Here is a 25,436-nt window from a genome sequence, read left to right as displayed (position 1 = left end):
GCCTAATACTGAGCGTGTGAGTAATGAGGAGTGTTTGTTCTTGAATGTGGCATTCTCCTTGAGGGCTTGTTCTGTTTTGATCTTTACCTGTTCAGCTGAAATGAGTTTCTTCAGCAGGTCGGAACGTTTAAAATCCATCCTGAGATCCCAGAATCTATGCCAGCAGACGCAAAGTCCTTTATTCTTCGTTGCTTTGAGCCTGATCCCTGTAAGCGAGCCACAGCTGCGGAACTGCTCAAAGACCCTTTCCTCAAGAAAACAAATAGTGGCAAGAAGAATAAAATTGCCTTCAAACCAAGTGGTGAGACATGCACAAATAGTCAAAGATATTAGCAAAATACTGCGGATGCTGGAAATCTGAAACAAAAACAAGAAATGCTGGATTCACTCAGCAGGTCTGGCAGCATCTGTGGAAAGAGAAGCAGAGTTAACGTTTCGGGTCAGTGACCCTTCTTCGGAACTGACAAATATTAGAAAAGTCACAGATTATAAACAAGTGAGGTGGGGGCTGGGCAAGAGATAACAAAGGAGAAGGTGCAGACTGTGGAAAGAGAAGCAGAGTTAACGTTTCGGGTCAGTGACCCTTCTTCGGAACTGACAAATATTAGCTGTGGAAAGAGAAGCAGAGTTAACGTTTCTGCACCTTCTCCTTTGTTATCTCTTGCCCAACCCCCACCTCACTTGTTTATAATCTGTGACTTTTCTAATATTTGTCAGTTCCGAAGAAGGGTCACTGACCCGAAACGTTAACTCTGCTTCTCTTTCCACAGATGCTGCCAGACCTGCTGAGTGAATCCAGCATTTCTTGTTTTTGTAGTCAAAGATATTGATCCTTTCGAGAAGGCAATGCTGTGTTAATATGATTAAATTGGAGCTTCTGCATATTATATGCACTGGGCATAAGCATGAAAATTTTATGAATCCATGCTGCAGGTACAGAGCCTTATTCATTGACTACACATGTTGGAAATTCGGGCACATATTACATCTGATTTTCCGACCATAATAGTTGGAAAAAAATGGGAAGCAGCTGTTCAAACTTCCTGTAAGCAGTCCGAGCAGGCGAGATTCCCCACTTGCAGTGAGGGCTCGAAAGTACTAGGTCCTATGTGGAAGATTACTAGCGAAGATTAAGATGCATGAATTTAGGAGGAAGATAGCAAACTCGGTTATAAATTGGTTAGAAGGAAGAAAACAGGAAGTAAGTTTGAAAGGCAGTTTTTCAGAGTGGTTAGAGTTAGGTACCAGTGTCTCACAGGGTTCAGTTCTGGGCCACATGTTTACTGTGTACATCAATAATTTGGCTATAGACTGAGAGGGTGTAGTGTTGAGATTTAGAGATTATATCAAAATAGGGTGTAAGTTAACTCTTTAGAAGACCAGAGGGATGTTAATAAGATGGGAGAATAGGCTTAAAAATGGCAAATGGAATTCAATATCAGTGAGTGTGAGATGATGCATTTTGGTTAAAAAAGCGGCAGTAATTATACTTTGAACGGACGTAGCTCGGTGCTGTTGGAGAGAAGAGGGATTCATGAGTGCAGCTTCACAGAACATTCGAGACAACGCTTCAGGTTGATAAGGTTGTAAAAATTAAAAGCCAATGAAATTCTAGTTTTTGTCACAAGAGACATAATATAAAAGCCAAGAGATTAAGGTGAGTCCATACAAAGCATTAGTAAGACCTCAGTTAGTGCACTCTTTGCAGTATTGGTTTCCACACTGTAAAGGATATTCAGGCTTTCGAGAGGCATTCAGATTTGCTAGGATGTTGCCTGATGTTATAAGGAAGTAAGATTTAAAGGCGGTTTTACATAGGTGATGGGGCGACATGATAGAAGTGTTAAAATTATGAAAGGATGCGACAGGGTAGATAGAAGCAGCATATTTCTAGTAGTTGAGGTGAAAAATGGATGCATTTAGTAACCTAGTTTTAAAAGCTTGTACTGCCTCCCATTTTGTTTTTCTATTCTTTACTGATTGGAAAGAGTGGACAGTTACCACCCCCAATGGCACATGTAAATAAATGGTGTTGCACTAAACCATACAGATGTGGAAAGCCCCAAGTTCAGTCCCTATCTGTACTGAGGTAACTGATCTCAGCCAGGGCTATATCCTTGAGTTTCAGAAGTAGAAGTTTGATCAGAGTTCCTACACCTGACCATGATCTTGTGATGCCTGGTAGGAGCACATATTTGTGGATGCTGGGTGACTACAAGGGCCAGACTTGACTGTGAACCTTGTCTGTAGATGTTAATTGCTGTGTAGATTCACATCTGATACTTTGCCGCTCAAACAAGGCTCTACTCTCCAGGGAACCCTGTTCTAACATGAATTCCTGAATTTGAGGCATAGTAAGTGCAGGAAACTATTCATCAGCTTTCTTCAGTCAGACGTGGAGTGGGAATACTGAAAGCAATGTGAGTAACAGACCGTGCATGCAATGGGGCAATGGTGCGAGCACGTCGGTAGCTCTGTGACAGTCACATTCACCACCCATACATCGGTATGAGTAGCCAATTGAGTACTTGCTGCATTGCTACACTCAGTATGAACAGGCTGTGCTGTGAGGAAGCATTGAACTCCCAAGAATTGACACTCTACATCTTGATGAGTACAAAAAAAGGATCAAAAGAACAAAGATAACGGGAAATTTTCTGACCTCATGCTTCCAGGAGGGAGCCTTAACCACTGAAGATACATTTCAGAATTAGAGCCAGCACATGTATTTCCAATAGGTGCTCTTGGCATGCAAGACTGGGAGTGTGACGTTGGAAAATTATCCTGTAAGACGAACTTAGATTTACAAAAAGAGTGAAGATAAATGTGAAGCCCCAAAATTGTGAGAGTTCACTTTCTGCAGAAAGTCTCGCGCAATGTGGGTGCACATCCTAGAATTGGGCATGGAGGTCACTGCATGTGATTCTCTGCGTTCCTGATTTTCCCTCAATTAAGATTATTGGTCTCAAAGTCGAGAGCTCTGCAGTTTAGGTGTTCTGAGTACTGGGAACCTCTGCACCTGATTATTCAATCTAAACGTAGGCCAACTGAGCTTAAAAGAAAACTGCCCTAAAGAGAAATGGTGACATAAGGAAGGCCGATTATTTTTATCTTTTGTTTTCTGTCCAGAGTCCATTTCAAGCATATCTCTTCCAATCATGGCCCAGAGCGAAAACCTGGGCAGCAGTGGAAGTGATCATGGATCAGCATCACCAGACTCCGATTCAAAGCATGACGTGTTCTTCGAGACAAATGGAAAACTAAATTCAGAAAATCTGACCAGTGCTTTAGGATCTCCTTTACTGAGGTAAAAAAAAATTCTGTTCTGTTTAAAATGTTCCTTTTCCTGCTCCAATTGTCTGGTGTTTAATGAATAGTATTGCTGTGGCAAAGTGAAAGATTTTACGAAATTTATAACCAGAGGACAGCACAGTGATGCAAATGGCCACTTTGCATGCCCGATGACAGCTCCAGTTACAATTTTATTATTGTCACCCAATTTTCAACAATCCAGTTAGTCCCCCTCCCCTGCTCTTTCCCCATACTCCTTCATACTGGTCACTGGGAGGGGAAAGGGGAATATCTAACTTATACTTGCTAGCTACTTAGAGTCATAGAGTCATTTATGGCACAAAGGAGGCCAATCAGCCCATTGAGTCCATGCCGGCTCTCCGCAGAGCAATCCAGTCAGTCCCACTCTCCTGCTCGATCCCTGTAGCCCTGCAAGTTATTTCCTTCAAATGCCCATCCAATTTCCTTTTGAAATCATTCATTGTCTTCCCTTCCACCACCCTTGTTTGCAGTGAGTTCCAGGTCATTATCACTCACTCTGTAAAAAAAAGTTCTTCCTCATATTCCCCCTGCATCTCTAGCCCAAAACCTGCAATCTGTGTCCCATAGTCCTTGTACCATTAATTAATAGGAACAGTTTTACCTTGTCTAACTTATCTAAGTCTGTCATTATCTTGTACACCTCTATTAAATCTCCCTTCAATCTCCTTTACTGCAGGGAGAACAACCCCAGCTTTTCCAACCTAACCTTGTCACTAAAATTCCCCATCCCTGGAACCATTCTGGTAAATCTCCTCTGCACCCTCTCAAGGACCCTCACAGCCTTCCTAAAGTGTGCTGACCAGAGCTGGATGCAATATTCTTGTTGGGGCCTAACCAGAGCCTTATAAAGGTTCAACATAACTTCCCTGCTTTTGTACTCTATGCCTCTATTTATGAAGCCTAAGATCCCATTTGCTTTGCTAACCACTCTCTCAATATGTTCTGCCACCTTCACAGATCGATGCACATGCACCCACAAGTCCCTCTGTTCCTGCACGCTCTTCAGAACTGTGCCATTAAGTTGATATTGCCTCACCTTATCCCTTCTGCCAAAATGCATCACCTCACACTTGTCAGTATTAAATTCCATCTGCCACTTGTCTGCCCATTCTGCGAGCCTATCTATGTCCTGTTGTGATTGATTGGCATCATCCTCACTATTTGGCACTCCTCCAAGTTTGGTATCATGGGCAAATTTTGAAATTCTACTCTGTATTCCAAGTTCCAAGTCACTTACAGATATATCAAAATATGTAGTGATCCTGGCACTGCCCCTTCGGACACACCACGATCTACCATCCTCCAGTCTGAAAAACAACCATTTACTGCGACTCGCTGTTTTCTGTACCACAAGGCAATTTTTTATCCAATTGGACACTGACACTCCTATTCCATGAGCCTCAATTTTGTTAACCAGACTTTTATGTGCTACTTTATCAAACGCATTCTTAAAATCCATATAGACAACATCCACCGCATTCCCTTCATCAATCTTCTCTTACTTCATCAAAAATTTCAACTGGATTAGTCAAGCATGATCTTCCTTTTACATATCTGTGCTGGCTATTCATATGAACTCAAACCTCTCCAAGTGTCTGATGATTTTTTCCCCTGATTATTGTTTCTAAAACCTTACCCACCACTGATGTTAAACTAACTGGCCTATAGTTGTTAGGACTGTCCTTACACCCTTTCTTGAATAAGGGTGTCACATTTGCCACTTCCAATCTTTTGGCACCTCCCCCATATCTAGGGAAGATTGGAAGATTATGGCAATCTCTTCTACTAACTCCACTCCACTTCATTTAGCATCCTGGGATGCAAGCTATCCGGACCAGATATCTTATCTACCGTAAGCACAGCCAGTCTTTCCTCTCAATTTTTACTCTATCCATTGCCTCTACGCTCTCCACTTCTACTGATATTTTGTCAGATTCCTCTTCCTTAGTAAACACCGATACAAAGTATTCATTAAGTATTCTAGCCTAGCCCTGCACCTCTAAGCATATATTAGCCTTTTTGTCCTTAATAGGCCTCACTCAACCTGTTATTACCTGCTTACTATTTACATGCTGGTAGGAAATTTTTGGGTTCCCTTTTTTGTTGACTGCCATTCAATTCTCATATTCTCTCTTTGCCAGTCTTATTTTCCTCTTCATCTCCCCACTCAACTTATTGTTTTTGGCCTGGTTCTTACTTGAAGAATTCACCTGACAATCATCATACACCCATTTTTTTGTTTCATCTTAATCTCTATCTCCTTCGTCATCCAAGGAGCCCTATTTTTGGCTCCCCGACCTATCGCCCTTGCTGAAATGAACCTAGTCTGCAGCTGAAGCATCCCTTCCTTAAAGATAACCCATTGTTCCACTACAGCTCTTTCTGTCAGCCTTTGGTTCCATTTTATCCTGGCTAGATCCATTCTCATTGCATTGAAATTAGCCCACTTCTAATCTAGACATTCTATATTATATTATTCCTTGCTTTTTTGCATTACTCATCTAAATCTTATGATACGATGATCACTCTTACCCAAGTGCTCCTCCACATACACATGGTCCACTTGGCCCATCTCATTTCCCAGCACCAGATCCAACAATGCCTCCTTTCTAATTGGGCCGAGAACATACTGATCAAAGAAGTTCTCCAGAACACATTCCAGAAATTCCTCCCCCTCTTTTCCCTTTACTCTAACATTATCCCAGTTGATATTTGGGTAAATAAAGCCCCCCAATATCACCACTCTATAGTTATTGCACATCTCTGTGATTTCCCTTCAGATGTTTTCCTCTATCTCTCACTATTTGGAGACTAATGGAATACCCCCAGTAGCATGATCATACCCTTTTTGCCTCTCAACTCTAACCAAATGGATTCTGTCCTTGCCCCCTCAAGGACATTCACTCTTTCCAACACTACAATGTCTTCCCTAATCAGTACTTCCATCCAACCTCCTTTTTTCCTTCTCTTGTCGTTACTGAACACTTTATATCTTTGTATATTAAGTGCCTAGTCCTTACCATTTTCAAGCCATGTTTCCGTTATTGCCACTACATCATATTTCCATACCGCTATTTGTGCTTGTAGCTCACCAACCTTATTCACCACACTTTGTTTGTGTACATCCATGCATTGTAATCCTGTCTTTGCATTCCTCGCAGCCTTTCTGAGTTGGCACCTATCTAATATGGAACTGTCTGTAGTTCTCTAGTACTGTCCAACACTCTCACATTATGCATCTTATTTATGTTTTCTATTTCTATATGCTGATGCCAATCATCTCTGCCAATTTAGTTTAAACCCTCCCCAACCACATTAGTGAACCTCCCTGTGAGGACATTGGTCCCAGGCCTGTTCAGATGCAACCCATCTCTTTTGAATAGGTGCCTCCTGCCCAAGAACCTTTCACAACGCCCCACAAACCTGAAGCCCTCCCTCCTGCACCATGCTTCAAGCCATGCATTGATCCTCCCTGTCTTCCTATTTCTATTCTCGCTAGCACGTGGCATTGGGAGTAATCCAGAGATTACTACCTTCAAGATCCTACTCTTTCTAACTTCCTCCCTAGCTCTTGAAAATCTGACCATGGAACCTCAATACTTGTCCTCTCTATGTCATTGGTACCAATGTACACCACAACTTCTGGCTCACTCCCTTCCCTCTGCAGAATATTCACCCCCTCTGTGAGGATCTTTATCCTGGCACCAGGTAGGCAACACACCATGCAGGACTTATGATGGCAGTTACAGCTGTACTCGCCACTGCATTTAATTTTACTTTTACAAAATGTACTCCCAGCCTATGAAGCTGTGTGTAGGAGTGCAAATTCCTAAAATGTAACTTTGATTTGAATTGCAAAGGGAAAGCTAAGAAGCAAGTCAAGAGATCTGAATTGGGTTGGAGAAATTATGACGTTTTTGAACTTGACTCCGCTCAATCAAAGTATTGAGTTTCATTTCTAGAGGAATAGAATATGGAAGTAGAGGAGGTAATGTTAAATATATATATGGAGACCTGGTTAGACCCATGGTCATGACATTTCTTTTAACACTGGGTGAAGCTGACGCCATCCACCTGCTCAGAGATGTCCTTCCAGGCCTGTGCAGGGTCTTTCTGGGAATACAAGTCTTCGTAGAGGGGGACAGGACATCCTTGTGTATACTCGCTCTGCACTAAATCTTCCAGGGCTACATTGGAGAATCATGATGCTGTTCCTTGGAACATTTCCAATGTTCAGTGTGATCGCTCAGTGTTGTAATGCTTTAAGAGAAAGCGCATGTTGCTTTAAGAGATGCTATCTCTTTTTATGATAAGCTCACCTGAAATTATCCAATCCTTCATCAATTTATTTGTATCATTGTTTTCTATCAGAGATGAGCTTTCCAGTTAACACCTGGAAATTCATGGGTGGCTTGTCTCTGATAAGATAATGAGACCAGATCATAAAAATGCTTCAAATCTCTTATGATTCACTGCGGGCAAACACCACAGTTACCTCATCCTTCTGACGCTGAGCACCCAAAGTGAAAACCGAACGGAGCATTGAAAACTCGCCACATGGAATGGTTGAAGCAGATAGTATGGGTACATTTAAAGGGAGGCTTGTTGCTAACACATATGAAAAGGGGATATAGGGAGCAGCGTAGGAAGATGTAATTTGAGTGTGAGGTGGTTCATGTGCCACATAAAGAGCAGCGTAGACCAGCTGGGCCAAAGTTTTTCTGTGCTGTAGCTTCTATGTAATTATCCATTCCCTTCATCAGTTAAGTTGTAATGTTTATGTTCGGCATGTGATACATCTACAGAGCCAAATTCTTCATCTGCCAGTTTCATTTTATATTAAGAGCAGTTGATTAAAGTACTGAAAGTAGAAGACATTTAATTGCTGAGAAGCTACAAGCTCCCTTTTGCATTAGAACAGACAATTCTGAAGACCCTTCATCGTAAGAGCAAGTTCATTAAATTAATTGTGATCTTTAAAATGATTCAAAGGAGCCTGTTGACTTTCATCAGTTACTTTTATGTGCCTGTTCCATGGAAATATTTGGTTTCTGCAGTGATTTCTATGAATATTCTATTCATGCTGCACAGTTTTACTAGGGGAATGAATGAATACTTTGAAGTAGTGCAGTGACCATAATCACAATACACTAAAAGGAGCATTGTTATCTGTTTTTTTCCAAAAAGCCTACGATTTTGTTTTGTTGCTTAATGACTGATGCTGTCTGCTTTTGACATTGACACATTGACCCCAATTTCAGAGCTGGCTCGAGGGTCTGTATGGCCTACTCCTTCTTGTATTTCTTATGTTCACAATTATTGTGTAACAAGTTACTGTCACACTCTTCTGGCTTGGGAAGCTTGCCAAGGATTTGTTCGTGGTGCTTCCCAGGCCCTGATGAGAATGCGTGAAGTTATTTTTTGGTCACCTAGTGCTACACTATCAACTTGCCAACTGTGGCCTCTTGTCCATTCCCCACTTCCTTCGCCCCACCATTGCTAGCTATGCTTTCAGCTGCAGAGGCCCTAAGCTCTGGAATTCCCTCCTCAAACCTCTTTGCCTCTCCACCTTTAAGATTCTGCTTACAACATACCTCTTTGACCAAGCATTTGGTCCTAATGTCTTCTTCTTTGGCGAGGCGTCCATTTTTTATTTGATTTCTTGCCTGTGAAGCATCTTGGGAGATTTTACTATGTTAGCGGCACTGTATAAATACAAGTTGTTTTTGTTGATGTGCTTAATCTTTGGGATAACTTCCATTTGTGAATCAATACATGCAGATCCATCATTGCTGAATGCATCATCAGTCACAATATGATAAATACAAAATTCAGAATTAAGAGATGACTATTCCCAAAATGTACTGTTTTTTGATAATTCCTCAAAATTACTTATTCTAATCCTCTCACTGTTCAATAGTATCCCTGATGTATCTTCATCCACTGAAGATCAAAACAGTCCGGTTTCTTCTGATGAGATAGACACAGGCCTCTTCCTGTTAAAGAAGGACAGTGAGCGCAGATCCATTCTCCATAAAATCTTGAATGCAGACCAGGACCAGGTTGTTTCCAATCTGTTGGAAAGTCTGACACAGGTAATTGTGTTCTTCCAATGGGCTTACAATTCCATTGTACATGGTGCACAAAGAATAACTTTCCCTCTGAAGATTGCATGAAATATTTTTGCCTATTTCAGTGAGGTTCGGAAAATCATTACAGTAAGAGCCATGACAGTTACTCCTGATGTTAACCAGTTGAATCAAATAGTCACAATTGATTTTCTTTCTGTGTATGAATTATGCTAATTGCCATGAGTTAGAGCATGGCTAACCGACCCGAACGTGACCAGACCCGACGACATGTGTCGGGTTCGGATCGGGTCAGGTCTCTCTTCTGGGTCTGGCATTCGGGCTCGGGTCGGGTGGGGCCGTGTCGGACACAGTGCTGCCTTTTGGTCAGGGATGGAAAAGCTTCCAGATTTGAACAGCCAGGACGTCAAGGCAGGAAACGTGCATCCGGACTCTGCACTAGTCTGCAGTGAGCGATTCCATCCAAGAGCACAACCTCTTTAATATAATCAACTTCATTCCGGTGGTTGGGTCGGGTCAGGTCGGGTCGGGTCGGGCACGGGAAAAAAAATTAAAGGACTCTGGCCAGGTCAGGCTCGGGTCAGATGTGGTTCTGTCGGGCTCGGGTCAGGTTTCAAATGCAGGCCCGAGTGGGCCTTTACCATGAGTGATGTCAATGCTGAAGATTGGAATACTTTTCCATTTTGGTTGCCTGGTGTTTGCATCAAATGTTCCCAAATCAGAAACAGAATGGTTAGATACATAGCAAAGCTTACTAAGAACATAAGAACATAATGGGAGCAAGAGTAGGCCATTTGGCCCCTCGAATATGCTCTGCCCTTCAATAAGATCATGGCTGATCTGATTGTGGCCTTAACTCCACTTTCCTACCAGCCCCCATAACCCTTGACTGCCTTGTATTTCAAAAATCTGTCTAATTCAGCCTTGAATATATTCAATGACCCAGCTTCCACTGCTGTCTCGGGAAGAGAATTTCAAAGATTAATGATCCTTTGAGGGAAGAAATTCCTCCTCATCTCCATCTTAAAAGGGAGACCCCTTATTTTGAAACTGTGCCCCCTTGTTCTAGATTCCCCCATAAGGGGAAACATTCAGCATCTACCCTGTCAAGCCGCCTCAGAATCTTCCATGTTTCAATAAAATCACCTCTCATTCTTCTAAACTCCAATGAGTATAGGCCCAACCTGCTCAACCTTTCTTCATAAGATGACCCCTTCATCATAGGAATTAGCCTAGTGAACCTTCTCTGAACTGCTTCCAATGCAGTTAAATCCCTACTTAAGTAAGGAGACCAAAACTGTATGCATTACTCTAAGTGCAGACTCACCAATGTCCTGTACAGTTGTAACAAGACTTCTCTACTTTTATACTCCATCCCCCTTGCAGTAAATGTCAACATTTGATTTGACTTCCTAATTACTTGCTGTACCTGCATGCTAACTTTTTGTGATTCATGTACAAGGACACCCAGATCCCTCTGTTCAGCAGCATTCTGCAGTGTCTCTCCATGTAAATAATATTCTGCTTTTCTATTCTTCCTGCCAAAGTGGGCAACCTCCCATTTCCCATTATACTCCATCTGCCAAATTTTTACCCACTCACTTAACCTATCTATATCTCTTTGCAGACACTTTGTGTCCACCTCACAACTTGCTTTCCTACCGATCTTTGCATCGTCTGCAAATTTGGCTACAATACACTGGGTTCCTTCTTCCAAGTCATTAATATAGATCTTATATAGTTGAGGCTCCAGCACTGATCCCTGTGGCATTCCATTAGTTACAGTTTTCCAACCTGAAAATCCCCCATTTATCCTGTTAGTTTCTTGTTAGTTAACCAATCCTCTATTCATGCTAATATATTACCCCCAACACCATGAGCTCTTACCTTGTGCAATAACATTTTTATGTGGAACCTTATCCAATGACTTTTGCAAATCCAAATACACTACATCTACTGGTTCCCCTTTATCTACCCTGCTTGTTATATCCTCAAAGAACTCTAGTTAATTTGTCAAATGCAATTTCCCTTTCATAAATGCACGTTGACCCTGCTGATTGCATTATGATTTTCTAAATGTCCTGCTATTACTTCCTGAATATTTCTACTGTGAATACAGATACAAAGTACTTGTTCCAAGTCTCTGCCATTAGTTTCCCATCATTAATTGCCCAGTCTCATCCTCTAAGGGACTAATATTTACTTTAGTACTCTCTTCCTTTTCAGAAGCTTTTACTGTCTGTTTTTATATTTCTCGCTAGTTTACTCTCATACTCTAATTTCTCCCTCTATTAATTTGTAGTTATCTTCTGCTGGTTCTAAAATTTTCTCAATCTTCTGGCCCACTTCCTCTACTCTTCCTCAACAATGTGCCTGCACTTATTTTTAGGAGAGCACCAACAACACATTGTTCATTGCTGCTACACCCATTGAGCTGGATTTTATGGGCCCACTGAGATGGTGTGTGAGGCAGAGTGGCCCATGGAATCACAACGGGAGATGGGAGGAGCGGGGGCAGAGAGCCCGTTGCCACCCTATTGCCAAGTGATTCTGCTGAGGTGGGATAGGCTGATGATGACGGCCTCCCGCCCAGAGGTCAATTGAGGCCCTTAAGTGGCCTATTAATAGCCACTTAAGGGCCTCTTTCCTCCCCTCCCCCCCGCTGCTGGGATTTAACCAGTGGCAGGGGTGACTTTGCCAAGCAGGGAGGGCACCTTGTAATACAAGCCCTCCCTGTGGTCTTGGGTGGGGGGCCCCCTCCTCTATGGGTAATCTGTGGCCCACAGAAGACCCCAACTGGCAAAACCTCCACCTCCATGGACCCCCTCCCCCTAGACATCACACCCATCCCTGTCCCACCCCCCCTCGCCGGGGCCTTCTGGACTGACCCCAGCGATCCCACCTCACTTGCCTGAGGTCCCAGGTTCCAGCGCTGGGCCTGGGTCTAAGGCCTCTGCAGTACCGCTCCTGGTGGCGCTCCCTATACTGCTGAGCTACCGGCCCTATGATTGGCTGGCAGCTCTTGGAGGTGGAAACCCCATTATTAAAAGGACGAAGATCCCTGCGCTGGAAACTTTGCTTCCGGAACAACGGAGGATTGCGCTGGGGGTGGGGGGGGGGTGGGGGGCGCTCGATAAGGCTGTGGCGGCGTTCCCCCTGCTTCTTCAGCCTGGCGCCAGGCGCCCCACTGACTGTGTAAAAATGACAATTAGGAGTAGTTTTCTACTGTGAAATCACACCCAATAGCATTTGGGTTAAGACTGCCTAAACTCATTTCATGCAGAACCCTCACATGCTATCAGTTTGGGTTGAATTTTAACTCAAATAAGAAATGAAAGATTGTGAAAGGATCGAGAATGAGAGGGCATAGATTTAAGGTAATTAGTCAAAGAAGCAAAGGTGACAATAGGAAAAACTGTTTCACACAGCATGTGGTTAAGGTCTGGAATGCACTGCCTGAGAGTGTGGTGGAGGCAGGTTCAATCAAGGCATTCAAAAGGGAATTGGATTATTATCTGAAAAGGAAGAATGTGCAGGGTTACGGGGAGAAGGCGGGGGAATGGCACTAGGTGAAATGCTCATCAGGGGAGCCAGTGCAGACATGGTGGGCCGAATGGCCTCCTTCTGCGATGTAAGAATTCTGTGATTCTCTGAGTGTCTACCCTACTATCCAGCCCTCCATATATGATTTTTATTGCCGTGCTAAAATTATACAATGCTTCTCTATAATCACTAATATTTTGACTTTCCAGATAATCTACAAAAATTTTTTTTTTACTCAATTGCTAGTTGCTGTTCACTTTAAGTTCACAGTTGCTCCCCACCAATCTTCCACATATATATAATAATTGGATGTTTTATTTTGTAGAGTCATGAAGAGCTTAAGCTGTCGGTTGACCATATAAAGCAGATTATTGGTATTTTGCGGGATTTCATTCGCTCCCCGGAGCGGAGAGTGATGGCCAACACCATCTCCAAACTCAAACTGGACTTGGATTTTGATAGTATCTCCATAAACCAGTTTCAGTTGGTTTTGTTTGTTTTCCAGGATGCGGTAAGTCCTCAGACAATGGAATAACGTAAACAGTAAGGTTCAAATTGTTCTACACAGGGCTGATTTGTGAGACTCACTGGCTAGAGCTCATCAAATGTGATTGAAAGCTTAATTGACTAAGTACTGCCGAGAGTGGAGAGCCTCACATCCAAATGCAAGATAATTAGCTGAAATTGGACATGACTTTTGTATTTGAGCTGTAAGTGAAGCAGGGAAAGGACCTTGATGCACTGCAAATCCAACAAAGCAGCTTCAGTTTAGGATGGTAATAAGCGGGTGATTTCCACTACTTCCCGCTAACCTGGTCAAATAAGGGGATGAGTGGAGGCTATGAAGTGCATAAAGAAGTTGGGGTAGAGACACAATGAAGATTATTTGGTCAAAGAGAAGAAAACAAAACAAGCAGCTGAAGAATCCTTTCTGCCAATAAAGGAAGTACAGGAAACAAAGGTAGAGATGGTCAAAACTGTAAATAAGAGCAGAAAAAAAGCAAGATGTTAGAAAGACTCAGAAAAAGGCAGCAAGAACTCAGAAGGTGAGATATGAGAGGCAGGAATCCTTGGTGAAAACAGCCACAGAAATTATAGAGATGAAGGCAATAATTTGGTAGCAAGAAACTCTTTGTTGATTAATAATGAACTCATATGTATTTTGACCCTGTGACGGGCGAGGGCAAAACATAATGATGTGAAGAGGAAGTAATCATGCACGTCTGCTACCAATGGTTGTAGCAACTCTTGAATATGGTTCACATTGTAGCTAAAAAGGTGACAGTGCTAGCTGGGGAGCTGACCAAGTTAGCAAGAGCAGTTGAGAAAGAAGTAATGTTGTGGGAGATTGGACAGGCAGAAAGGACAGAAGAAAGGAAAAAACCTCAAGCATATACAGAACTGCAGCTGAAACGCTTGAAGGTGTGGAGGGACGCTGGAATGGTGGAAGAGTTTCATTTGGAAAATACGGGCAGATAGTGGAAGCTGTGTGGATAGGAGGGTAAAAAAAAGCTTTAAAAAGAGAAGAGCAGCAAAAACGTAGCTGTGAACTGAAGTGCAAAAAGGCAAAATTCTAGTTGATCAGTGGAAATGGAAGGGTGCAAGAAGAGCTGATAATAAGGACCTGGAATTGTAAAATGTAAAGAGTGTAATAATCTGCTCTTGAGTATCATGCAGGAATAAATAAAACTTTAAAAAAAACTGTAAATGCTGGAATTCTGCAACAAAAACAGAAAATACTGGAATTATATGGTGGGTCAGTCAGCATTCGTGAAAAAACAGGTTAACATTTTGGGTATAACCATTTGCCTGTATTGCCAAAGGGTAACACTCAAAACTTTAAGCTGTCTTTTTACCGATGCTGGTTGGCTGACTGCGTACTTGTAACATTTTCTGTTTTTGTTTCAAGAAGCAGGGACACCTTGGATGGAGCTGTGGAAAAGTGACTGATTTCAGAAGAAGACATGGTGTACTCTTCAGAACTTTCAGGCTGCATTTTACAGCACCACCCCCCCCCCACCCCCCACCCCCGCGCATCGGGGGTTGTGGCGCGATGTGGAGAGGGGGGCCGGAAAATGCCTCCAGGAGGGGCCCGCCACGGGCCTCGACGCCGGGAAGGCCCGGCCTGATATTGCAGGTGGAGGTGAGGTCTCATGGTGGCTCCCACACCACTCACGGAAGGCAAACTTAAATACGCAAAATAATGCTAATTACAGAATAAATTAATTACAGAATAAATTACTTACCCGCTCCCGTCGTCCGTCCGCAGCAATATTGCTGCCGGTGGCCGGCACTCCCGCGTCTTCGGATACCCATCTGGGAGCTTATAAAATCCAGCCCTTCCATTCAGACAGATTTTTAAAATGCTCTCAGTATGCAAAAAATAAAATTTTAAGTAGATTGAAACAGGTTTGTAAGGGATCAGTCCTATTTGACTATTTTAATTCTAATTCTTTAGAGAAATTATTAAGCCTATGGAGAAGTGAAATGCAGTGGATGAGGTATATTTGGACTTTTGAAATACATTGTATAAACACGAATGAGTTTTTGTAAATATTAAGGTAAAATGACAGCAGGGATAAGTGTGATGGCTAAAGAACAGAGGGAAGGACTAATTGGATATTCCTCAAGCATTTGAGATGAAACAAGTGGTGTGCTGAAGATATCTATATTGGGACCTCTCATTCTTTACATAAATAAAATGATGGAGCTAGGTTTGGCCAAGTTGCCAGGATTGGGAACCATTGACAACTGGGAAATACTGACATGCTTAATCCAAAGTCCCAGCTGCAAATCACGCAGGTGATGATAACATTGTGTAAGACGTTGGTTAGACCTCAGTTGCAATATTGTGCGCAGTTTTGGTCATCCCAGTCTAGAAAGCTATGGAACAGTTCAATGCTAATTTACTGGGATTAAAGCAGGGTTGCGAGGATGTAGTTATATTGAATGACCTGTTTGCTGCTGCAGAGAAGGTTGAGGAGGAATCTGATAGAAAAGCTCAAAGTTTTGAAAGACTTTGAGAGGGTAAATAATGGAAGATTATATCTACTCATCTCTGAATTGGCAACAAGGGAACCTCCACTTAAAAGAATAAGATTTAGCAAAAATTTATTCACACAAAAGATCATTGGAATTTAGAATGCATTAGTGCAATGGAAAAGCAAGGAAGTGAATGTAGATGAGATAGTTTGGATGTGGAGCTAACAGTGATGCAGATACAAATGGATAAAAGGCCTCTCTCTCTGCGGAAACCTCATGATTCTTTACAATTCCATGTGGATAAATCATTTCTAGGGTTACTGGTTTTTTCTCCGCACTACCTCTTCAAGTGTTTAACTGAGTCCCACTTTAATGTCATTATTTACTGAGCTTCAATAAACACTAGGACTAATCGGGTTGGATTTAACGCGGCTGTTGAGGCAGGTATGGTGGCATGGGGGTGGCAGCAAATCGCAATACAACCGTCCGCCTGGAAATCCGGCGTCATGACATTGGTTCCGGATTTTGTCATTGGTGGGAAAGTACAATGGCAGCATTGATGTCACAATGCAACGGGAACCTATTTTAAATTGCTGAAATACTAATTACCATATATTTAAATAAAATTAAAAGTGATTTAATAATTGGTGAGCGATTCTGTGACTGGCAGGCGGCAATAAGGTGCCTCCGGATTCACGACCAGTAAAACCTGGCAGCACAAAGGCGAGAGGCCATATTGCCATGATGGGTAGACAGCCTGAAGCATTGCTGCATAGGGGAAGGGGTGGGGTTGGAGGCCATTGTGTGACTGTGTTGCTGCAAGCTCTGCAAGGGGGTCTGGGGTCCCGGGGGCTCTGCAAGGGGGTCTCACTAATTTATTGACAAGTGGATATAATCTTTCACTCTTTACCCTTTCAAAGACTTTCAAAATTTAGTGCCTTAACCTTCGAAGGAGTCATTCTGCTGAAAAGAATAAAGGCTTATGAGTAGGTTGAAGGCAAAGTGTTCGGCAGGGTTGTAATCAGACCATATTGTGAGTGGTGTGAAGGACACTGAAGGTAGTGTCCCTGAAGGCATACAGCTCTGAGTCTGGTGAAAGACAAGCAATGTGTGCCAATCTACATGCATTCTTGATTGCTGTCATCAGGATGACTAAAGAACCTGGGAGATGAAGGAACACAAAAACAACAACATGTATTTATATAGACCCTGTAATGAGGTAAAAAGTTCCACTTGCTTCATTGGAGCATGATCAAACAAAATTTGATACTGAGTCTCGTAAGGAGATATTGGGGCAGATGACTAAAAGCTTGGTCAAAGAGGTAGGTTTTAAGAAGATTTTTAAAGGGCGAAAGAGAGGTCGGGGTGGAAGAGGTTACAGAGATAGAGAGGGACGTGGTCATGGAGGGATCTGAAAACAAGAAAGAGACTTTTAAAATTAAGGCGCTACTTAACCAGGAGCCAATATATATCAGTGAGCACGGGGGTGATGGGTGAACTGGACTTGGTGTGGGTTAGGATACAGGCAACAGAGTTTTTGACCTCAAGTTTATGGCGGATAGGAAGTGGAAGGCTGGCCAGGAGTGTATTGAAATGGTCCAGTCTAGAGGTAACAAAGGCATGGATGAGGCTTTCATCGCCAGATGAAGTGAGGCAGAGACAGATCGGGCAATGTTCGGGAAGTGGAAATAGGTGGTCTTAGTGATAGCACAGATATGTAGTCAGAAGCTCATCTCGGGGTGAAATACAACAAAATGTTGCGAACAATCTGTTTCAGCTCAGACAGTTGCCAGGGAGAGGGATAGAGTTGGTGGCTATATTTGTGGCAGGGTCAGTCTTGGCAATATCATCCAAAAACATAGCATTAGTTTCCACACATACGCTGGTGACACCCAGCTCTACCTCACTGTTATGAAAGCTGGACTTTGTAGTATGGTTATGTTTTAAAAACTGTGATCTTTAATGCAGTGCAAAATGGACATTCGGAGGGAGCATGTGAGCTCATATGAATTTTGCCCAGCGACAAGCCAGGGGTCTTGGTTACCATGAGAACAAGGAACCCAGATCAAAGACCCTTTTGAAAGCAGGGTGCAAGGTTGTAGCACCTAAAGGACAATGGGTTTCGCTCTCCTAAATTCACAGATTGTAAACAGGGAGCCAGGGGCTCTGAAAATGAAAATTGGAGTTGCAGTTGTTAACACCTGGAAACAACGGAAGGCCCAGGTGATTTTGCTTCGGTCAGACATACGGTCTCTGAGAATTGTAAAAGGCAAATGACTATTGACTTTTAATCTGGGCAAATTCAACAGGCTTTCCTAGGTCTGGAGGTTGAAAGGAAGAAAAGAAGAACAGGAGAGGTGCGCAGCCTAGAGAGAGCCAGAAAGAAACAGGTGCTCTCAGATCACCGATACAGCAAAAGGCTGCTAAGATTTGAACTTGGTTTGAAAGTCGAGGTTTGCAGAGGTGAAAAGACCAATGAGGTCACTGGAGTTTGCCTTATTAACGGAAGTCCAGTCAAAGGTGATCAGAAGAAGTGAGCGAAGAGGCCATTAGCTTTGAGAAGGACTGGGAGATCCAACCCATTGCAACTGGGAGGAGCTTGGGACTTTTAACTGCAAAGATACCTTTGCGATAAGAACACTGTGTATTGTGTAAATGTGGTGTGGAGTTTTAAAGTGTGTTAATATATTAATGGGAAATACCTTTCTCTGTAAGTTAGTGTTTTAACTACCAGTTTAGTTAATGTTGATTTTGAGTTTAGTTGCTATAGTAAAAGTCTTAAAATGTGAAATCTTCTTGTATAATTCTTTATTATCAGTCTGGGAAGTTCATATCTCTTGTTTTGAAGTTAATGGTCTCAGCTGAGGTCGTAACACTCACCATTACCTCTCTTGACCCCTCCACTATCTCTAAGTTATCAAATTGCTTGTCCAACATCTGGTATTGATTGAACAGAAATTTCCTCCAACTAAATATTGGGAACAGTTATTGAACTGGGAAAAAGTTTGACTGGAGTGGGCACAGAAGGAAGTAGTGTTGGGAGGTTTGAAGGAAGTTATGGGTAGAGAACATTACAGGAATGTGATCAGAGATGGTCTTATGGCCATATGATGGGAGTGGTGATACCGCATGAGATGGCAAGGTCAAGGGAATGGTCATGAAAATGGGTTAGAGAGTTTATGTGGAGGAAGAGATTAAGGGAGGATAGGAGGGAAATTAACTCAGAGAAAGTGCATGATGAATTGAGATAGAGCTTGGAATGGCCAAGGATGAGAAATCGATCATTGCCGAGGTTGAGGGTGAAAACAGTGAAGATATCTCAGTAAGCACATTTTATGATACTTGTGTGTGCAGTAGAAAGTGAGGATTTTAAATGAGGTGAAAGGGGTGGAACAAGGTGAGATGCTCAAAGGAAGAGAAATTGCCAACAAAGTAGGGAACAGTGGCGTAATGATAATGTTGTTGGACTAGTAATCCAGAGGCCCTGACTAATGCTCTGGGAACACCAGCATGGCAGCTGGTGGAATTTAAATTCAATTAATTAATAAATCTGGACATAAAAGCTATTCTTGGTAATGGTGACCATGAAACTACCAGATTGTCATTAAAACCCATCTGGTTCAATCATGTCCCTTAGGTGAGGAAATCTGTTGTCCTTACCCAGTCTGGCCTACATGTGATTCCAGACCCACAGCAACGTGGTCGACTCTTTACTACTCTCTAAAATGGCCTAGCAAGTCACTCCGTTGTATGAAAGTGCTACAGAAAAGTTGAATAGGAATAAAACCAAACAGACCACTCAACATCGACCTAGGCACCGGAAATTACAATGGCACACCCTTCTCAGTTGACCCTGAAAAGTCCTCCTTACGAACATCTAGGGGCTTGTGCCAAAATTGGGAGAGCTGTCCTCCAAACTAGTCAAGCAACAGCCTGATATAGTCATACTCGCCAAATCATACCTTACAACCCATGTCCTCTATCACAATCCCTGGGTATGTGCAGTCCCACTGACAGGAGAGACCCACCAGAAGTGGCAGCACAGTGGTATACAGTCGAGAGGGAGTTGCCCTGGGAGTCTTCAACATTGACTCCAGATCCCATGAAGTCTTATGGCATCAGGTCAAACATGGGCAAGGAAACCTCCCGCTGATTACCACCTACCGCCCTCCCTCAGCTAATGAGTCAGTACTCCTCCATGTTGAACACCACTTGGAAGAAGCACTGTGTAGCAAGGGCACAGGATGTACTCTGGGTGGGGGACCTCAGTGCCCATCACCAGGAGTGGCTCGATAGCACCACTACTAACCGAGATGGCCAAGGCTTGAAGAACATATCTGCCAGACTGTGCCAGTGGCAGGTAGTGCGGGAACCAACAAGAGGGAAAAATCTGCTTGACCTCTCCCTCACCAACCTACCTGTCGCAGATGCATTTGTATTGGTAGGAGTGGCCATGGCAAAGACCTTGTGCAGACAAAGTCCCATCTTCATATTGAGAATATCCACCAGCGTGTTGTGTGGCACTATCGCCATGCTAAATGGTATAGATTTTGAACAGATCTAGCAATTCAAAACTGAGCAACCATAACGCACTGAAGGCCATCAGCAACAGCAGAATTGTACTCAACCACAATCTGTAACCTCATGGCCTGGCATATCCCTCACTCTACCATTAAAATCAAGCCAGAGGATCAACCTTGGTTCATTGAAGAGTGCAGGAGGGCATGCCAGGAGCAGCACCAGGCACACCTAAAAATGAGATGTCAACTTGGTGAAGCTACAACACAGGACTACAGGCATGGCAAACAGCAGAAGCAGCATGCGATAGAGCTAAGCAATCCCACAACCAATGGATCAGATCTAAGCTCTGCAGTCTTGCCACATCCAGTCATTAATGGTGGTGGACAGTTAAACAGCTAGCTGGAAGAGGAGGCTCCATAAATATCCCCAACCTCAATGATGGCAGAGCCCAGCACGTCAATGCAAAAGATAAAGCTGAAGCATTTGCAACCATCTTCAGCCAGAAATGTCGAGTGAACAATCCATCTGGGCCTTCTCCTGAGGTCTCCAACATCACAGATGCCAGTCTTCAGACAATTTGATTCACTCCACATGATATCAAGAAAAGGCTGAAGACGCTGGACACTGCAAAGGCTATGGACCTCAACAACATACCGGCAATAGAACTGAAAACTTGCACTACAGACCTAGCCACACCCCCAGCCAAGCTGTTCCAGTACAGCTACAACACTGGCATCTACCCGACAATGCATAAAATTGCCCAGATATATCCTATCCACAAAAATCAGGACAAAACCAGTTGGCCAATTACGACCCCATCAGTCTACTCTCGATCATCAGCAAAGTAATGGACAGGGTTGTCGACAGTGATTTTAGACTTTTTTTTGATTTAGAGATACAGCACTGAAACAGGTCCTTCGACCCACCGAGTCTGTGCCGACCATTAACCACCCATTTATACTAATCCTACACTAATTCCATATTCCTACCACATCCTCACCTGTCCCTATATTCCCCTACCACCTACCTTTACTAGGGGCAATTTATAATAGCCAATTTACCTATCAACCTGCAAGTCTTTGGCATGTGGGAGGAAACCGGAGCACCCGGAGGAAACCCACGCAGACACAGGGAGAACTTGCAAACTCCACACAGGCAGTACCCAGAATTGAACCCGGGTCGCTGGAGTTGTGAGGCTGCGGTGCTAACCACTGCGCTACTGTGCCGCCCACACAGTGCTTTCAACTGGCACGTACACAGCAAAAGCCTGCTCACCAATGCTCACCTTGGGTTCTGCCAGGATCACTCAGTTCCAGACCTCATTACAGCCTTGGTCCAAACATGGACAAAAGAGCTGAATTCAAGAGGTGAGGTGAGAGTTACTGCCCTTAGCATGAAGGCAGTATTTGACCAAGAGTGGCATTGAGGAGCCCTAGCAAAATTGAAATCAATGGGAAATTCTCCACTGGTTGGAGTCATACCCAGCACAAAGGAAGATGTTTGTAGTTGTTGGACGCCAAACTTCTCAGCCCCAAGACGTCACTCCAAGAGTTCCTCAGGGTAGTGTCCTAGGCCCAAGCATCTTCAGCTGCCTCATCAATGACCTTTATTGCAGAGTTCAGTACCATTCGCAAATCCTCAGATACTGAAGCAGGCAGTACCCACATGAACCAAAGCCTGAACAACACTCAAGCTTGGACTAATAAGTGGCAGGTAACATTTGCGCCAGACAAGTGCCAGGCAATGACCATCTCCACCGAGAGAGAATCCAACCATCTCCACTTGGCATTCAACAGCATTACCATTGCTGAATCACCCACCATCAACAACATGGGGTTACCATTGACCAGAAACTTAACTGGATCAGCCACATAAATACTGTGGCTACAAGAGAGGTCAGAGGCTGAAAATGCTGTGACGAGTAACTCAACTCCTTCTCCCCAGTGCCTGTCCACAATCTACAAGGCACAAGTCAGGAGTGTGATGGAATACTCTCCACCTGCCTGGATAGGTGCAGCTCCAACAACACTCAAGAAGCTTGACACCATCCAGGACAGAGCAACCTGCTTGATCGGCACCCTATCCATCATCTTAAACATTCACTCCCTCCACCACCAGTACACAGTAGCAGCAGTATGTACCATCTATGAAATGCACAGCAAGTACTCGCCAAGGCTCCTTCAACAACACCATCCAAACATGCGACCTCTACCACCTAGAAGGACAAGGGCAGTAGATGCATGGGAACACCACCACCTGCAAGTTCCCCTCCAAGCTGCGCTGTTACAACCAGGTGAGAAGGGGTCTAGGGGTTCCCTCTCAGCCTTTGCCTGGTTTAACCGTAACAGGGTTTAATTTTAAAACACCGTGTTTTTAGCTCCTCCCTTAGTGAATCCTTGTTCACTGCTCCAATTGCAAGGCAAAGAAATCAGACGGGTTTCCTTAGATTTAAACAAGAAAAGTGGAAGTTTATTAATCTTAAACTCTAATCCGGTTAATGACTATAAATATGTGATGCGACCATGCTAGCATGCAGAAGTGATAAACACACATGCAGATAGACACAGAAAAAGTAGAAAAGAATAAAGGGGAGAAGTTTGAGGCAATAGCTGGGTTAAAATTACAGTCCTTTAAGTTCAATGTGGAGTCTTTGGTTGCCGGTAAGTCCTGCAATTCATTGGGTCCCAGTGCACGCTTCAACTTGTTTCAATGTCAGAGTATTTTCTCTCTTGAGGTTTACGTGTCTTCCGTGGGTTTGGTGGCTTGGGAGAAAGCAAGAGAGAGACAGCCAGGAGAGCAGCTTTCTTGTTTCAGATTCAGTTGCAAACTCTAGTCTCAATTCAAATTGTCCTGTGTCTCATTCAAAAGCCTGGATCGGCTGGTTAGTCATGTGACCAGATGGTTTAACCAGTCCTGTCTTTTGTGGATTGTATCATCTTAGCAGCCCCTGGAATGCGCTTCCTTACACTTTCAATGTCTGTTGATCAAAATCCATTTGGACTAATTAGATCAGGGAGTAGTTCTTTGTCTTCACAAGCACCGTCTCTTAGTATGCAAATGTCCTCTAGTCAAAGGTCTCGTGATCTCTTTAGCAAGTCATTACTTCATTCTAGCAACAGTTTAAAGTCAATGTTCAAATGACAAAATTAATACGCCTCATTCTTGGCAGTTGGGGGTCTGCATGACAGCTGACTTGGAACTAGATCGCCATTCCTTCACTGGGTCAAAATCCCGGAACTCCCTTCCTAACAGCACTGTGGGTGTATCTACACCACACAAACTGCCGCGGTTCAAGGAGGCAGCTCACCACCACCTTCTCAAGGGCAATTAGGGACGGGCAATAAATGCTGGCCTAGCCAGCGATGCTCACATCGCATGAAATCATAAAAGAAAGGGGACTGACCAAGGTGTGATTTGGTGATAAGACTGCCACTGCAACGGTCTGGGCAGGGCAAGTGGTGGAAGGTATAGCCAGGCTTGGAGGTCTAATTTAGGGAGAATGTGTTCAGCCCTCAGTCAGGCCATGATTTCGATGCAATCAACCACATTAAGCTTATGGATGGCAAGAGTAAGTGAACAGACGTTCTGGAGGGAGATGTGGAAAGGGGCAGTGAGAGCTGATCCACTGGCAGAGTCCACAGGGTCAGCACTGGGAGAGGTGAGTTGGACAGGGAGGAGATTGGCGCAATTAGCTCCCTGTGGCATGCTGGGTGGAAAGGTCAGCGAGAGAGTAGGATTGGGCAGATGGCGAATGCCTCAATAAGCCTTTCATAGGATTCTAAGAGAGGCACAGAACAAAGTTGTAGGCTTATCGAAGAGGGAGTCAAGTTGGGATGACAGCAGAAAAGTAGGAAGGTCAAGGAGTACTAAAGGGTTGGGGTAGGGATTTGGCAGGGCAGAGTACCTGAGAGGGGAGAAATGATAGGAGGCATGAGGAAAGGGATAAAGACTGAGGTTTCAGATTCTGCTTTCCAAGATAAGTTTGTAAAATGAGGAAGAGCGTAAAAAGAAGATGCAAGACTGAAGGAATTGGACGTGATGTCGAGGGAATAGAAATGGGTAAACTGTTTGCATGTCTGTGAAATTGTACACTCAGTGGAGGTGGATATGAGAAAGAGGCGAGGAGGCCTATTGTTCAAAGAGTAATTGTTTTTGAAAAGGTATGGAAACCTTGGAAGAGGAGAGATGTACCAACAGATATGAAGTGAAGTCCATGAAGGCAGTACTGTAGGGTGCCAAGAGCTGAATGCTGAAGTAGGCACAGAAACAAACTTGATACTTTTGGAATGCTAATCAAGAAGTAGCTTGGTTATCTTGTGAGAGGACATAGTGATTGCTGCTAAAGTAGTGAGGAGGGGTGAACTGCCTGTAGTAACAGAGTATGTTACAGCAGGAAGATTGAACAGATCCAGGTATATATGCCTTATGGCTGACTTGGAAAACTGAGATAAAAACAGATCGAAATGTTGTGACTGTGTAGCAAAACCTTTCATTTTCTGAAGTGATAGTGAAAGCAGACTCAATAGTACCTTGCAAAATTGAATTAAGCAAATATTTAAAGGGGAGAAATTGTAGGGCTATGGGGAAAGAGCAGGGGAGTGAGACTAATTGGATAGTTCTTCCAAACAACTGGCATACTTCTGTGCTATAATATTCTATGAACCTAAACAGAAAAGTGACAATGGACAGGAAGCTGGCAGAAGCAATAACATGATGGTGAGGTCTTGTGGGATTGCTGATCAGCCTTCTAACAATGACACTGTGTGAATGTTTTAATAATATGACTGTTAAGAAACCAATCCTGCATGAAACTATTACCAATCTGTGTTCCTAAATGATGATGTCCCTGATGGAGCTGACAAGTAACCAGTCAAATTCAAAGCATAACCAATCAAGATGCTACTGTACACAGTCATGCAAAATCACATGCTGGTACTTCCATCACATGGTACCCACTGAGTCATCATC

General features: G+C 43.4%; 1 protein-coding gene across 1 annotated transcript in view; it reads left to right on the top strand.

Annotated features, from left to right (window-relative positions):
- map3k15 (mitogen-activated protein kinase kinase kinase 15) overlaps window positions 1-25,436 on the top strand; it is a 197,411-nt gene that overhangs the window by 158,074 nt on the left and 13,901 nt on the right. The window contains exons 19-22 of the mRNA XM_068039951.1: window positions 118-301; window positions 3,130-3,307; window positions 9,254-9,428; window positions 13,291-13,476. Of these exons, the coding sequence (XP_067896052.1) occupies window positions 118-301; window positions 3,130-3,307; window positions 9,254-9,428; window positions 13,291-13,476 (723 nt within the window). The remainder of the gene's footprint in view (window positions 1-117; window positions 302-3,129; window positions 3,308-9,253; window positions 9,429-13,290; window positions 13,477-25,436) is intronic.

Source organism: Heterodontus francisci, chromosome 10 (genome assembly GCF_036365525.1).
Source record: "Heterodontus francisci isolate sHetFra1 chromosome 10, sHetFra1.hap1, whole genome shotgun sequence".
Taxonomy (NCBI): Eukaryota; Metazoa; Chordata; class Chondrichthyes; order Heterodontiformes; family Heterodontidae; genus Heterodontus; species Heterodontus francisci.
The sequence above is the reverse complement of the archived record's forward strand: the minus strand, read 5'-3'. Positions and strand labels throughout refer to the sequence as shown.